Source organism: Orbicella faveolata, unplaced genomic scaffold, assembly GCF_042242905.1.
Source record: "Orbicella faveolata isolate gen_17 unplaced genomic scaffold, um_ofav_v1 contig_12, whole genome shotgun sequence".
Lineage (NCBI taxonomy): Eukaryota > Metazoa > Cnidaria > Anthozoa > Scleractinia > Merulinidae > Orbicella > Orbicella faveolata.
The window spans coordinates 18,680,001-18,695,753 of record NW_028301539.1 but is presented as its reverse complement, the minus strand read 5'-3'; the positions used below and the strand labels follow the sequence as shown (position 1 = coordinate 18,695,753).

The 15,753-nt window shown below is 40.0% G+C and overlaps 1 protein-coding gene across 1 annotated transcript; it reads right to left on the bottom strand.

Moving 5' to 3' along the window:
* Positions 1-14,413, bottom strand: LOC149116958 (uncharacterized). The gene is made up of 15 exons (XM_089280584.1): positions 14,341-14,413; positions 13,424-13,464; positions 13,169-13,233; positions 12,435-12,609; positions 11,917-12,127; positions 11,123-11,224; positions 9,445-9,644; positions 7,646-7,799; positions 7,127-7,302; positions 4,394-4,543; positions 2,988-3,159; positions 2,383-2,464; positions 2,212-2,258; positions 1,319-1,573; positions 1-672 (listed from the first exon to the last, which is right to left on the bottom strand). The coding sequence occupies exons 1-15, from the start codon at positions 14,411-14,413 to the stop codon at positions 590-592; spliced, it is 1,986 nt and encodes a 661-aa protein (XP_089136710.1). The 3' UTR covers positions 1-589.
* Positions 14,414-15,753: the final 1,340 nt, after the last annotated feature.

Genomic DNA, 15,753 nt, shown 5'->3' with positions numbered 1-15,753 from the left:
TATTTTTAATTGCACACATTTTATTAATACCTTTCACTATTTAAAAAACCTGAAACACAAAAACATTCCCGATATAAGCTCTTCCTGAACTTCGTGTAGTTCCTGTTAGGAACCAGGTCATTATTTCCCAACGCAAACCCATGTTTAAGGCTGTGTTCACACTCAGTGCCCAAGCACTGGTGCCTCGCCACCGGCACAAAATAGACGGTGTTCCGTTCAGACAGGTGAGCACTCCGAGTACCCAAGTACCACAGAATTCTGGTGTGAGCACTTGGAAAAAAGGTGTGTTCACATGCATTAGTGCCCAGCGAGAAGGGCACTTTGCTCGGGCACCAAGTGCCAACATAGCCTAAGAATACAGTAACACCATGCCTTACAAAAGTTCCCGAAGAAAAGCTGAGTCAGCTATTTCAGTATTTTGAAAACTTACTAATGATACAAGATTTTTGTGGCTATTTGTGGTCAAATTAACAAGCATTTTTCACTGTGTATGTTAACAAAGTGTGCTTTTTTAATAAAAGAAACGAAAGGGACTGAAGAAGCACATTATATTAATAAATGAGTTTGTTATAACACAGCATACGATTTGTTAGTTTCCGCAGCATTTCCATGTGGCTACCATACTCCATTCAATTTGATCAGCGGTCATCATGTGGATGCCAGACCCGGAAACTGAAATTCGAAAAGAAGAAAACACTTAAGACAACATAAATAATAGCAACGAGTTGTAGCCAGGTTTAGTTCCCGCAGGTGCCGATGCCATTTTTACGTTTTAACCTCCGATGAAGCTTTTACTACTTTACTTAGTGAAATATTGACATTTTTTCTTTTATTTTCTTCTGTTTCAGGTTGTTCGGTTGTTTGAGTGGGAAGACATCTTCTAGCAAATTTTAGCACTAGGCAGTGGCGGATCTAGGGGAGGGGCCCGGGGGCGCCGGTAGCCTCCCCCCCACCCTTCCTTATTTTAGGTAATAAAAAAAGAAATCACAGAAGGAAGAAAAGCCGGCAGGGAATAGCACAAGGTCTGGACCGCCACTGCTAGGGATAGCTATAAGGGAAGTTTGCGAAGAGTACGTTGGGTTACACAGAGGAAAAGCGCTTTGGTTACTTTGGTAAACAGAATTCTTGCAAAAGACAGAATGCACACAGTAACGTTTGAGTCGAGAAAGATTAATTTTGAAAAATACATATGTTGAGGTCCGTAGGTCACAAACATTTTAAACCCTTTAAAAAAGTAATTGCAACTTCGTGCATAAAAAAATTTAAAACTTTCTGACTACAACAACTGTGCGAAATAGTCACTCCCTAACACACTGACCTGCCCACTTCCGCCCGCTCAATGTGACCGCTGACCAAAAGGAATCTGGCTCAGTAGACACCATGTTTTCTGGGATTCCTTTGCTCATTACCAAGGACGTTTCGTTCTTGACGTAATGGAAGTACTTGGAGGAAACTAGCTTCCATGACACGCCATGGTTGGTACTGCAGTGAAAGTTCATTTTACCGTCTACTCCAAACAACATTCCATTCCTGGGGTCCAGTGCAATAACACTGACAATAAACTCCTGGATATCTGGAAAAAAATAAGACATCTTGTTACACGGTTAAGACAGTTTTGATTACGAACATTTCGCGTCGCAGTTTCAAGAAGTCAAATTTAATTTCACCTTTTAAAATAGCATCTTCTGTTGGAACATTTTTGACTTTATGTACTCATATGATTTGCAGGCTCGCTAAAGTTTTCACTGGCAAGGAACGTTGCAATCTCTTCTTTTGATTTTCTTGCATGTGTGTTTGTTGTTTTAACACTGTCTATAAACAACCTCCCACCCCCCGAAAAAAAAAAGGAGGCCGTCGACAAAAAAAGTCGTGAACTTTCTCTAACATTACTGGAACCAACAAATTTCTGGATGTCTTGCACCCCAAAGTATCACCAAACCATTAAGCCATCGAAGAAAAATACAACTTGATTTAGGAAGATTGGTGTATTTTAACTAACCCTTAGAGGCGTTTTCTGCTTCTGAAGAAATTCATTTCACTTATCTATAAGGGGCAATTTTCTTGTCTTTCTTTTTTTTTTTTTTTGACTTTTAGACAAATGTTTGATTGTGGTTTCAAGTACAGGCAATGGTGAACAAAAATTCATTGTAACTGGTATGGCTGGTACGCCACGCGTGTACGCATTGCGGACCTTTTTTTTATTTTCCCTACCTCTCCAGTCCTGACCATTACTGGAAGAAAAACAGCTGCTCTCGTGTCTATCAAAGTAAGAAAAAGAGTTGTTTTCTAACAGTTTTTTCCAATTTCCTTTGTCGGCTTTTAAGCCTTAAAAGGCATCGACCAGCTGTTTTCTACAAGCCAATTCAAACTTGTCATAGTTACCTTTGTTCAGTAAACATGCAAACGTAAAACCACCCGGAGTCTGCGTCCAAGAGCACAGCTCTTCTAGAGTATTCTGGGACACCTGCCAATGAGCAAAACAAAAGTGTTTGTCCGACGTTGAAAATCGCGCTATATAGACGTTACATTGTACAGTTATCATTTGAAATTCAAACTGAAATTATGCCACAGGCATCCAGGCACAGTTACCACAGCTACACAGCTCTTTAATGACGACGACGAAGAGGATGATAATAGCGATGCTTGGGACGAGGGTGACGAGAAGGAGGAGAATAAGCATGAGGACAAGGATCTAGGCGGATTACTATCATCATCCGCCACAATCATCATTGATATTGATATTTATCTAAATGATGACTATGGTCCTTATTATGGACATAATGGTGAAGATGATGAGGCGAAGCAATACTGCTGCTGTTATTGATGGTAATGGTGGTAGTGATGGTGGTGAAGGTGATGATGGCGGACGCCGATGATGGTATGGTTTGATGGGGATAATGACCATGATGTTGGGGGTAGTGGGATGATCACTGGATCATAGCAATGACGATCACTCTCTAAGGAAAATGCTAAAAGCCTCGACTTACCGCCATACGGAGGCAAGGGGTCTGCCATGCAGCCATAGAGCTCTGCTCGCATTACTTTAAGGGCTGGAGCGGTGGTTGGAATGAAACGTACGTAACGTGCCGTAATTGGCTCAAGGAGTTTCACCACAACTGAATATTTAGCTTCGTGTGTATCCTTTGGACCATTTAACTCCTGAAAAAAAAAAGACAAAATTGTTAAAGGAATATTACACTAGGGAAAAGTTAGCGGATTTATGTCGAAATTGTTCCTGCACCCTTTAAAGAGGGAAAAATTAATTCCGTACAAGAGCATTGTTTCGAGCATCGATGAGACTGTCTTCAGAAAAAGGATCACATATGTGAAGAAAATTAATTAAGCAAAATCATTTTTAAAAATAGATGAGTAACCAGGTTAAGACATTTGGAAAAATAGAAAAACGATCTCTGGTTAACAATTTGTTTAAAACGAGCTTTCGACTACCGGTCTGTAGTCTTTAACGAGTAATAGATAGAAAGCGCGAACGGAGGCAAGGGGTCTGCCATGCAGCCATACAGCTCTGCTCGCATTACTTTAAGGGCTGGAGCGGTGGTTGGAATGAAACGTAGGTAACGTGCCGTAATATATTTTGTTTTTTTTACACTTTTCTTAGTACATTTTAACGTTCGCGCTTTCTATCTATTACTCGTTAAAGACTACAGACCGGTAGTCGAAAGCTCGTTTTAAACAAATTTTTAACCAGAGATCGTTTTTCTATTTTTCAAAAAATCATTTTTGTTAGGAAATAAAGACATGATGTACCAAAGTCTAGGTTGTACTGGAGCTTAACTTTCACAAAAGCAAACGGCAAGGGACGTGGCTTCCTGTGTAATTCTCTTGCTTTGGGAAGGTGAAATAATAGAGGGAAGTTCGTTCATATCTTAACTCTGGTAACATGGTCATACGCTTATCGGAACTAAGCAGTAATAAATTGCCTTGTGTTCTCTGTCTCTCATAAAGAAACCCAGCTACCCTTGTGATTTCATGTTTTATATATATTCAACCATTTCTAACCGGAAAATATAGGGTGTGTATATTTTACTTCATCAAGTCTCGATATAGAAAGCGATATTTTCTTTTAAGATTTTATTCCACGCCATGGAGAATACAAGTAATACAGCCAATCAGCAGTGTGAAACTGCTTCGCATCAACGTCCCAACCACATCGCGGTTGCAGTCAAATGTAGTCCCGGGTGTCATCATGGTTTTCCATCGATCGATTCGCTGAATTAAACGTTACCTAAAAACAGGTACATTTGGAATATGGTTGAATCAACTTGAGAGAGAGAATTGTTGACGGATGCCAACTGTCCCAATTCATGATCCAAACTTTTAACCTGGACTCACTATTCACAGTCCTTTACTTCTCCCTACTCTCCCCCGGCTTTACCTTAGCTATTCCATTTTCGCTATATTCTGTCCAGTCAAGGCTGTTGTTACTGTATTTAAACTGAAAACTCTCCACATAAAATGGAAACGCTGAACCACTGGACCCCTGAGTAGCCACTCTAGTCACCTTCCGTAACGAACCAAAATCAACCTGAGGAGACGAGAAAACAGAGACCTATGTATCACGAAAAATCTTCACTCAAAAACTGGTTTCTTATTTCATTACCATCACTTGTAAACAAATAACTAGAATAAATAAACAACGACACGATGTAATAGGACAGTCTGTCAAATCAATTAATGCTTTGAGTTTGAAGTTAAAAGGCTGAAAACAGAAAGGAAGCAAGGGTACGTGGAAAACGATTGATTAGAAAAAAGAAGGGAAAGCATAGGAAAGTGAAGCTAGCAAAAAAAGGAAACCAAAGGACGGGGCAGAAAAGAAAAGAAAACGAACAAAAAGGAAAATTAAGGTAAAAATAAAAGGAAGGGGAAAGCAAATGCGAACAAAAAAGGTTTGTATAACAGCTACAACTGTATGACCTGTATTTCTTCGTCCTCCGGGAAACATGCAGTAAAATATCCAAATATGAGAGTCCGTTTACGGAAAGCCCATTAAAAACGTTGATTAACTTTTGTCACTCGTCGTGTCAAATGAAATGGTCTTTTTCTGCTAGGCACAAGTGACAATAGGATCGATATCCAGCCGTTTTGAGAGTCCGGTTGTTAGTAAGTAAGTAAATAAAATTATTATTTAAACACCAGACATTGGTGAGCCTAAAGCGAAGGCTCGTTGCACAAATGTACCTGTATAAATTCTACCAATAAATATATCTGACCGGATTCGCAAAAACATAGCCATAGAATTTGACTTGTCACTGATAATCTTGCTACAATTCTGTCCTAGTGCTAGCTTTCCATGAGGCTTATCGTAGCTCAAATAGCAGCAAATAACTCTCCTGTATGCCTTTTGAGGCCAGGAAGACTAAATTCACCGTCTTTTCGTTGAATCATGAATTGTACAATTTAATTAAGAGTGCTTTTAACATGAAATTGGCGTCTAAATCAACACGAACGTACAGATATCAAAAGCCCGGCGGAGAGCCAATCTATTGCTTTCTAAAGGCCTGCATCGTCCTAAATGGACTGAACAAGAGCTTCCTACATCGAGAATCGATTGAAATTCAAACAAACTAGGCCATAGTTAGCACTACGCGAACACTCAACATGTTGTCGTTACATCAATTATCGCCCGGAAACCACGCAAATAAATTTCTTCCGTGCTAGCGAGTCACAGACAGTTCTGATAGTTAGCTAAGCCGAGAACGCCTAAAATTGATAAAACAAGGAAATTCTACTCACGATCAGCGCTTGAACTCATGTTCTTCTCTCTCCTCGTGGCCATGTTTTGCTCGCAAATCGCAATGTCCCGGATGTACTTCAATTTTGTCGAGCGGGGAATGGCACATCCAGATTTCCACAGATTTTTTTTCTAAGTCTTTAGCTACATCAAAGTTCAGAGCAAATGACGCCAACAGCAGCTAGAGATGTCTAGTCCATTGCACGTCTAAGCCCTAAATCGATGTGGCTAAAGAGTTTTGCTGTCTAAAGCAAGTACAACATTATCGCCACAGGGCAAACGGCCTGCTGTTAGGGGACTAAGTGTGACCCGTACAGTTTACACATCTCCTCAGGCCCGCCTCACGTACGATAATGGACGACGCTTACTAGCAAATCGTTGGACTTGGGCCTTCATTGGACTTAATGATGTCCTCGGGCAGACTTTCTTTAGACAGCAAATACAGAACGCTAATCGGTCGCTCCTTGTCAGAGTCACCGCGCGAACTGAATTCAGACGAGTGTAGTTTGGGCTAACCTTAACGCAAATTGAAAAGGAGGGGGGGGAGTCGATAAATAATGAAAAAAATACCTAAATAAATGAAACATGCGGCAAGGAGTTTCTACATTTTATGCTAGGTAAGATTTACAAGCTGCTGTCATAGCGAAAGCAGAAAAAACAAACAAACAAACAAATGAAAAAAACAAATAAATCAAAACACACCTGATTCAGTCTTTAACACCGTTTTCATAAATCCAGACATATATTTCAAGGGAACAAGACTGCATGACCCAGAAAGGTCGAAAAACGAGCGTGTCTAATTTCTGTCGATCTTTCTAAAGCATTTAGAGTCAAACTAGGGATATCCCTGAGCAGTTTAGGACAATCTGTGCCAATATTATTTCAAGGGAACAAGACTGCGTGATCCAGAAAGGTCGAAAAACGAGCGTGTCTAACTTCTGTCGATCTTTCTAAAGCATTTAGAGTCAAACTAGGGATATCCCTGGGCAGGTTAGGACATTCTGTGTCAATATATTTGTAAATTATGAAAACCGTGTTAAAGACTTTGCACCAAAATAGCGGGCATGTTTTTGGAAAATCGGTTAGATATACATTCCTGAGATATATACAAAGAAATTTTAAAAAACGTGTGTGTGGACCGCGGACTCACAAAATAGCTGGAAATCGAGCCTAAAGTGACAATGACAATGAATGTCTGACTTTGTTCAAATGCTAGACTGAATACAACTCAGAGAAATGAATTCGAATATGACACTCATCTGATTGCGAAGAATGTGAGGCTCAACCATGAATGAGTTTTTCGTGTTTGTTGTTGTTTGTTTTTGTTTTGTTTGTTTGTGTGTTTGTTTTTCACGAATGTTATACAAAAATGAATACCTGAAGGTAATCTAGCTCTCCCAGGGCAGCTTGCCAGCCGTTAGGGAATTCGCCGACGTCCTTGTTAAGGCGGATATCCCAGGGATTCGACTTAGTGTTGGCCGTGTCTACACTGTGACTGAGAGCCTCATTCGGGATATATCCAGACTCCAGACCGAGAGGGTAGATACAATTCTCTGTTCAAAAAAAACAAAACAAAACAAAACAAAGCAACAGTTACGGCCAGTTTTCTGAGCAAACAAGGAAAACATGTTCTACAAAGCCTCCTTTCCGAGAGTTTAGGAATCACCACAGTTTATCAGCGCAAGACTCAACAAAAAAAAAATTTGTTCTTAGATCGATTCCTTCCCTTGAGTGAAGGAATCACCAAGGTTTAGTTGTTATCGGAATATTACGTTTTGCCTAAAACAAATATGAAGAACTGAAAAACTTAAGGGGACGTCCGTGTTTTTGATTCGGTTACCTCCTGCTTCTCGATCTCAACCGAGTTGTTTTATTAACTCTCTTCATTTCACTTACCAGGTGAACCTTCAAAAGAGCAGCCAAACACCTCAAACCGCATACAAATAAGTTTCTCCCAGGCCAGCGGCCTCACGCGAATGCTGTAGGCCTCGATTTCATTACTCAGCAGATGGAAAACTGGGGCGGACTTGTCATAATTACCAGAAAATTCCTACGGGAAAAGAAAATTAGAAACTTGAAATATCTTTAAGTACCATAACACGTTTGTGCGTGAACACTCTAATGTTCATATTTTCTGGAGCCGCAGAAAGAAAAGCCACAGCAAATTTTCGCATTGAACATAAATATGAAAAAATTAATACAGGTTTTAAGTGATCAATTAATGTATTAGGGTCATAAAGGTCCGGTAATACGGGCAACATTTTTCTTCAACTTGTCTCGCAACATTGTTGCATTGCAGTTTGAAACACATTGTTGCGCGTATTACCACGTTTGTGACCAACTTGTCTCGCAGCAAAATACAGTGTTGCAAGTCTGCGGAATTCTACAGGTATAACTGGTTAATCGTATGTAAATAAAGATGGCGCCTTCTTTAATATAATTTAGCATTTCGACGAAGTTCCACTTCAACTTCTGGCCGTCATTTTCTTCTTAATTTTCCGTGCCAGCGAAGTTCTCTCAGTATGAAGCTCAGTGTTGTTTTAGGTAGCTAGGCGAAAAGTTGTATTTTTGCGACAGTTCTTCCAAGCCTTTTGCCTTTTTTCCGCTTGTTTTGAAGGGACAAACGAGGTGTCCCAAAGACTATGATAACCTTCTCGGTCAGGGAAAATTTATGACTTTCCGAGAGTTACTGGTCTACTTCGAATTCAGGCTCGTCTTTACCGTCCGCCATTTCTTTTTTATTTGCTGCGTTGCCGCGATTCACGACAGCCAATCACAAGCGTTGAATTCAAATTTATTGCGAGACAAGTTGTAGCTTCAGGGGTAATATGAGCAGCAAAATTAAAATTTGTTGCAGAAAGTAGACTCGAGTCTACTTTACGCAACATGTTGCCTCAACTTGCAACACTGTATTTTGCTGCGAGACAAGTTGGTCACAAACGTGGTAATACGCGCAACAATGTGTTTCAACTTGCAATGCAACAAAGTTGCGAGACAAGTTGAATAAAATGTTGCCCGTATTACCGGACCTTAAGGCATTTCTTAATTATTTACAATTTGCAAATTTTTAGAAAATGTCAACCTTAAGCACTCTCATTTTCTTACCTTTTTTCCCGTTTCATTAAAATTGACCCGTAATGCTTTAAGCATGCAACAACAAGGAGAATTACTAAATTTGTCGGGTACGATTTTTTCTTGCTTCGAAAACCTCCGCTTCACTTTGCCCTCTGATCGAAAGTGAAATCAGTCCCTCGCTTTTTTTTTCTTTTTCTTTCCTTTTTTTTTTTGTCCTGGCCTTCGCGCCAGCTACATGTACATGTATTCATTTCGAGTTTTGATCGGTTGTCTTCATTATCCCTGCCCTTTGGGATTGACCAGAGTACTTATGACCTCAAAAGAGCTATGTCACGGTTTGTGCATCTTGAAAATTTCAGCCTAAATTTTTCAGTTTCGTCGTTTGTAATTCGTATCAATCTTTTCCATCCTTAACCATTCTTGTTCCTTAATGGTTTATTGTTTTCGCCGCAAGTTGCGTTTTTCTATTTTAGTAAACTATTATTTGCAGGTTTCCTTCAATGTAAAAGTAGTTTTGGACGTGGTCAAAATAACTCAAAATGCCGTGACTGAGCCCATCAAAAATCTTGGTTTTAATCAAACGACACTTATTGAAAACCTCTCTGTCTTTGCATAGTTACCTTTACAAATCCGTTTTCCATGTAGCTGTGCCATATCACTTCATCATTACTAAACTGTAAAAGATATCTCGTTATCCAATGTTGTTTCTGGCTTCTGCCATACGTCACGATTCCGGTCACACGTGTTTTTCTCGTGAAATCCAGCTGAATGTATTGTTGATCGTTCGTGGTAAACGCACACCATGCGTCATAACCAGGACCTTGGGCAGCAAAGAGAAATTCGTTAGCACCATTAAAATTTTTAAAGTAATAATAATAAATTATGATATTTAAGGCTGGTTTTCACTAGGGACGGAGTCGGAGTCGTAGTCAGAGTCGTAAGAGTGCTTACGACCTAGTGACTGAAATCGGAGTCTAAGTGGAGTCATAAGCTCAACGGAATCGGAGTCGGAAGCATCAGAACGTTTCCATTTCTTCCGATTCCGTTTACGACTCCGTCGCATAGGATCTAGTGAAAACAGATTATCGGAGTCAGAAGCAGAAACGGAAGAACCAACCAATCACATGACCCGGAATCGAGCATTGTGATTAGTTTATTCTTCCACTTTTGCTTCCGACTCCAACAATCTAGTTTTCACTATATCGTAAGCGAGGAGTCATAAGCGGAATGGGTGTTATCCTTCCGACTCCGTCGGTTTGATTTTCACTGGATCGTATCGCTTTGCTCTTCTGATTATGACTCCGACTACGACTCCGTCGCTAGTGAAAACCAGCCTTAAGAGAGGAAGCCACATCAGCCCTAGCAGGTTTTCATGTTAGTCCTCTATGCCAGTCGAATTGGAATTTAGATGTGTTTGTTTTGTGGAGAGAGGAAATCCGGGGTACCTCGGACAAGCCCTCGGAGCATAGCAAGAACCAACAACAAACTCAACCCACATATGACACCGGGTCGGAATCCAACCCAGGCCACACTGGTTAGAGGCGAGTGCTCTCACCACTGCGCCATCCCTGCTCCTCTTTACTTCTTTTTTCAAGCTTCCCAGTCTCTTGTCCGACTAGCAGTTTGTCGCCCAACACGGAATGCTGGTCCAGGCAATACAGGGTTATCCCCCAGCATCACGTTCGCAGATACGAAGAGGAAGAGGGTGAAGAGTCTTGGCCAAAAAACCAATGCAATATTACCCCAGCCATGGCTCGAACCCAATCCTGTCGACCCTGAGTCCAGCGCGAGTGCTAACAATAGACCAATGCCGATATATTAAAATTCATCCTAAAACAATAGACCTCGGCACGGGGCTCTGGGGAATAACTACAGAGTTTGGGGGGTTTATTCCCCAGACCCTCATACTGAGGTCTATTATGTTAGGCTGAATTTTAATATATCGAAGGTTTTAGGGTTAGGGTAAACTTAGGGTCTCTTAAACCACACTTTCTTAAACTAATGATTAATTAATTTTTTTCTTGTTATTTAGTATGATATAGTTAATAAGCAAACAAAACGTTTTATAAGCCCACGATAAGTAACAAAAGCATAACAGAGGTCCCGAGGAAAAAACAAGCCAACAATATATAGCGCAGTAAAATTGAAGATAAGTTATTAGAGTTTAGTAGAAATGGTCTGTTTTTACTACAATCTCACACATGTAATCTCGTGAGTACCATTATACCTCTTAGAACTAACAGTTCAAAGCTTTCGCATTTTCGTTTCATTACGATATCAGGATCTCTTCGTGCTTACTTGGTCGCGCTTGATATGGCTGTGAATCTGAATACCTAGAAGACGCTGTCAGTTGATAATCTTTGATTTCGCCAGACGCCATTCCTAGAGCGGAGGAACATCCTGAAAACAACATTTTGCCCCAAGTTAGTCCTCGTGTTAATTCCCGACCAAACGGGAAATGTTTGGCAACCAAACAAGATCAAACATTGTTTGGAGACCAAACATTTTTCCGTTTGGACATCTTGTTCGATCGTGTCTAATAGTGTTTGATCGTGTTTGATAAGATATGAAAGTCGACAAACATTCCATCCAACGTTGGACTGTTTGGACGGTGATCAAACATGTTTGATACCGTTTGGCCACTCAGTACAACTTCAACATGTTTAGTCACCAAACAATGTTTGATCGTGTTTGGTGGCCAAACATTTCCCGTCTGGACAGGGTTTAGGATGGTTTTCACTTGAGAGTCAAATGTGACTCACGTTTGGTTTGTGTTCTGCCGTGCTACGTTACGTGATTGGCTTAAAATGCCCACGCCACTTTGTCGTCCAATCAGAAGTAAAACAAAAACCAATCGTCACTCGACTCGCTCACGTTTTCCTGCGCTTGGCGTCAGCTAAGTATATTACATGCATTTGCTTTGTTTTTTGATTGCTTCGATGGATTTTCTGCGTCCTTTGTGATTGGTCAGTTTTGGTTTTACGCCGGATACTCAATTGAAAACCGCTCTAAATCCTATTGCTGCTATAGTTGTGATACTGATGAACTGTGCTGTTATAATATTGACGCAATATGCAAATCAACATTCCCACCTGGTATCTCGATGTCAATAGCAACTGTCTGTAGAGGACTGGAGAAGGGAGCTCCCTTGGTTATCACGTCACCATCTTTGCTGTATTCCTTGTAGTACAACAGTTGTACTGGAGTCACAATATGATGCCTGCCAGTCTTCAGTGAGTTTTCGCTGTCAAATATGACACTGAAGTTAAAAGTAACTTCTTCCGACGATTGAATTTGATCAATCTAAAAAAGCAAAAAGTTGAAACGAGATTGAAGTTAAACTCATCATAGTCACATTAACTGTAACCCCAAGAAGTGGTGAAGTATATTCCCTTAGAAATTTGGCAGCAATGTAATATCTAACAAACAAGTCCTTTTCCTCTTGCAAAAATTTCCTCGCGGCCTCGCCTAAGCGTCCGCGGTTCTGCAGCTGAAACAAAGCAATTACAAGAGGAATTTCGCCTGCTACGCAGGCGGTATTTTTGGGTGACTTTGCTATCAATGTTGCGATATTTTTGAGTCAAAAAAGCGTCCAATGAAATGTCCTTACCATGAATGTCACGCTATCTCCTTTCTGATCAATTCTAAAAGATCCTATCATTAAAGATGGCGTGACTTCGCTGATCTTGATAAATGGCGTCAGCATCCATGTCACATGAACACTGCGTGCGTGTGCCAGGGACTGAGAGGAGTGTTTCACGGTGAAGCCGTATTCATATTCTGACCTATGGAAAAAACAGAGTGAAAGAGTTTCAAACTTTCGTTCTAGCTTAGTTCTGATTTCAAGCGATTTTTACACCCGACGTCATATTGCGAAATCTTATAAAGGATTAAAATTGACTCGATCCCAGGTCCTTGATCGTGCTCGCTCTCGTTGCTCACCCTCACCATAACTTCATCTCGGTTCATAAACACACTAAAACAAAAACGCTTAGCCAATGTCCGGCCATCTTGATCTCACGCGTGATCAACAATGATACATATTAGGACAAGAGAGAATGAAGGGTGAGAGAGTTAATCCCCCATATAATACTCCCAACTAATCCCTATCAAGTTATTTTTAGGTCACTCTCGGTCTCGGAAATCCCCGGAGAGTCTAGAAATAGCCAATCGCGTGACGCAGATTTTGCTCACGTGGGCAGCGCAAGCAGCTTTACACTCACTTTCATTCTCCACGAAAAGATCCATGCAGGGCAAGAAGAACTGGGCAACATGTCTAAAGATGATTTCCTAAACTAACTAGCATCGCTACAATCTCATGTGCCAACGTATTCTTGCACTAACCCGTGCGTCATAATCATACTGTTGTTGAGGGAATGAGTGACTGTCATCTCAAGTTGAGGATCTTCCTAAAACAAAAAATGTACAGAATAGTATGTGATTATGAGTGCAGATCTAAACCGTACAAGAGCCGGATGAGCAGAAAATCGACCCCGCTCCAAGGACATTTTTAATTCACATCTAGCGTAATTGAAAGGCAAAAGACGTTATTATCAGCCAATGAAGAACCAAATGTTCACAAATAAGGCACTCCCTTACATTGCTCGACCTTCGTAGTCTTTGATGTCCCTCGCTGAAAACTGCAAGAAAGCAAAAGAAAATCATTATTGTTGAAAACTGCTGTTGGCACAAAAGCCTAAGCTATCAGCACTACCCTGGCAAGGTGCACTACCAAATTTTTGTTTCAAGGTATATGACAAGAATAAAAATCAGAACTTCCAAGGAAAAGAAAGTCATACAGAAAGAGAGAACGACAAAATTAAATTCGAGGTTCTGGCTTTGCTCAGGCTTTAGTCAGTGTGTGACAAAAAAGATCTTGTGAAATAAACGGGAGATGCAATACTACATCATGATAACAATATCGTTCAATTAGGAGACTCGATCTGCTGGCACTGTTCCGAAGCACGAAATTGTATACAGTGCATACACTTATGGGCAGTGTTAAACGCGAAAAACTTGAACTATACCAGGCGTATGGGATCGGCAGAGAAGTTGGTGAATATGTGCTCGAAAATGCCGTAGAAAACACGTTATGATTATAATTTCCTGACTCTTTCGAAAATGACTCCTTTATCGCTTAACTGACCAGTCTTGAGAATTCATAGCAGGGCTTGGTCAAGTTCGCTTTTTTTTTTTTTAAATTAAGACGTATAGGACAACCATGTTCATAAACCGGTCAAAGTGAATATGTTACAGCAATGAAGCGTTTGTTAAAAAAAATGTGAAATTAATATAGTTACAAAACTGTTGAAATCATTTTCATTTCGTTGTTTTCATTTTTATTTACGTTAAAACTAAGAAACTAAGCATTTTATTTCAAGATCAACAACGTACTCTTCTCCCATCCAGCTAATCACTAATTGAACTGCTGCAAGGCCAAGCTTTAAAGACATTCGTTTAAAATGAAATTTTAGAGTTCATGTATTGCGTTACACTCGCTTTCAATAATTCGTTACCTGATTGAAGAAGTCTTAAAAACAGGACGGCACTAAGCAGAAGTTTTGCTTTCATCATGAATCGTTTCTCCATCTCTCCATGTTCGTGACTGAAACACTTCCCTTTGGCGACTACTGCTAAGCAATGAAATATTTCCTTACTAACAAATTGTAAGACAAGATAAGATTTTTGTCACTAAAACGTGGTCCAAACAATTGTGTTCCGAACAATTTATAACACCTATAACAATAAAAGAACACTTAAAAGATAGCATTCATAGAATCTTTTATCAACTTCGCGTGAAATATTTATCATGTGAAGGTATTTCAAGGTCTCGAGAATTCTTTCTATTTGTTCATACCGCATCGTATCCAGATCCAAATAATACTTAGTTATTGAAGGGTATGATGTTTATAGAAACTAGCTTAGTAAATCTTTGCTTATTTCGTGGAACATAGTAGTACATGCATACATACATTACTTTATTTACCCCTGCTAATGCAAATGAAAAAGACACAAAAGTTTTGGAGCAAAAACACCTATTAAAGGTGTTAATCGTTTTCAAATCATTAACAAAATCTAAACTTTCAGTCGATGGAATTTTAATTTATTTAGCGACACGCCGCCTGGCCAATCAGAGGCCTTGAAATATAAGTATTTTAGTATATACCGCACAAGTGAATAGTGCTTTTCGCGCGCTCTGATTGGTTAACTCGGGGGTGATTAGCAAGTACTATTCACCTCCGAACAGCCGGCGCGAGAGATTTTAAAATTTCTGACCGCTTGTCACACATAAAATAACGTTTTGGTCCGCTAATTATTCAGCTTGTGTGGTATATACTAAAACAATTATTCACCTCAGTGTCGGTGAAAGTGATGGATATTTACCTCCACTTCGGTGAATAATTGTTAAATAAATAACTTCATTGGCATAAGACAATAAAATCGCAATGAAACTACGGACTCAGTTCTGTTTCCACATTTAAGACAACCTAAATCGAGATTATGAAAGCATTCGTTTACCTGCAAAGCAAAGAAACCTCGACATTTCCAGGCACGGCATACATTAACACAACTATACACTCACCATGTTTAATTCAGTTGGAAAGCCGCGAATTTGATTGCATGGTTCTGTCATCAATGGCAAAGCCTTCCTCACCCAGATGATTGCGCGCAAGTTATAGATAAAGTCTACTTGCCAGTGCCTCGTTGCCTAGTCGCCCGCAAAAAACATTGGCTCCTAGTCAAAAGCATATCACCAAGATGATATGCTTCTGCTCCTAGTCTAATTGTTTTAAATTGCAAACCCAGTGGAAAGATCTGAACAATGCTAGGTTGTCCGGTGCATTTTTGAAAAGCCGTATGACTCCTGTTTGCTTCCTGTTATATTCTTAAAAGTGTAGAAATGGTCCTTGCTGTTGTGTTTACAATTC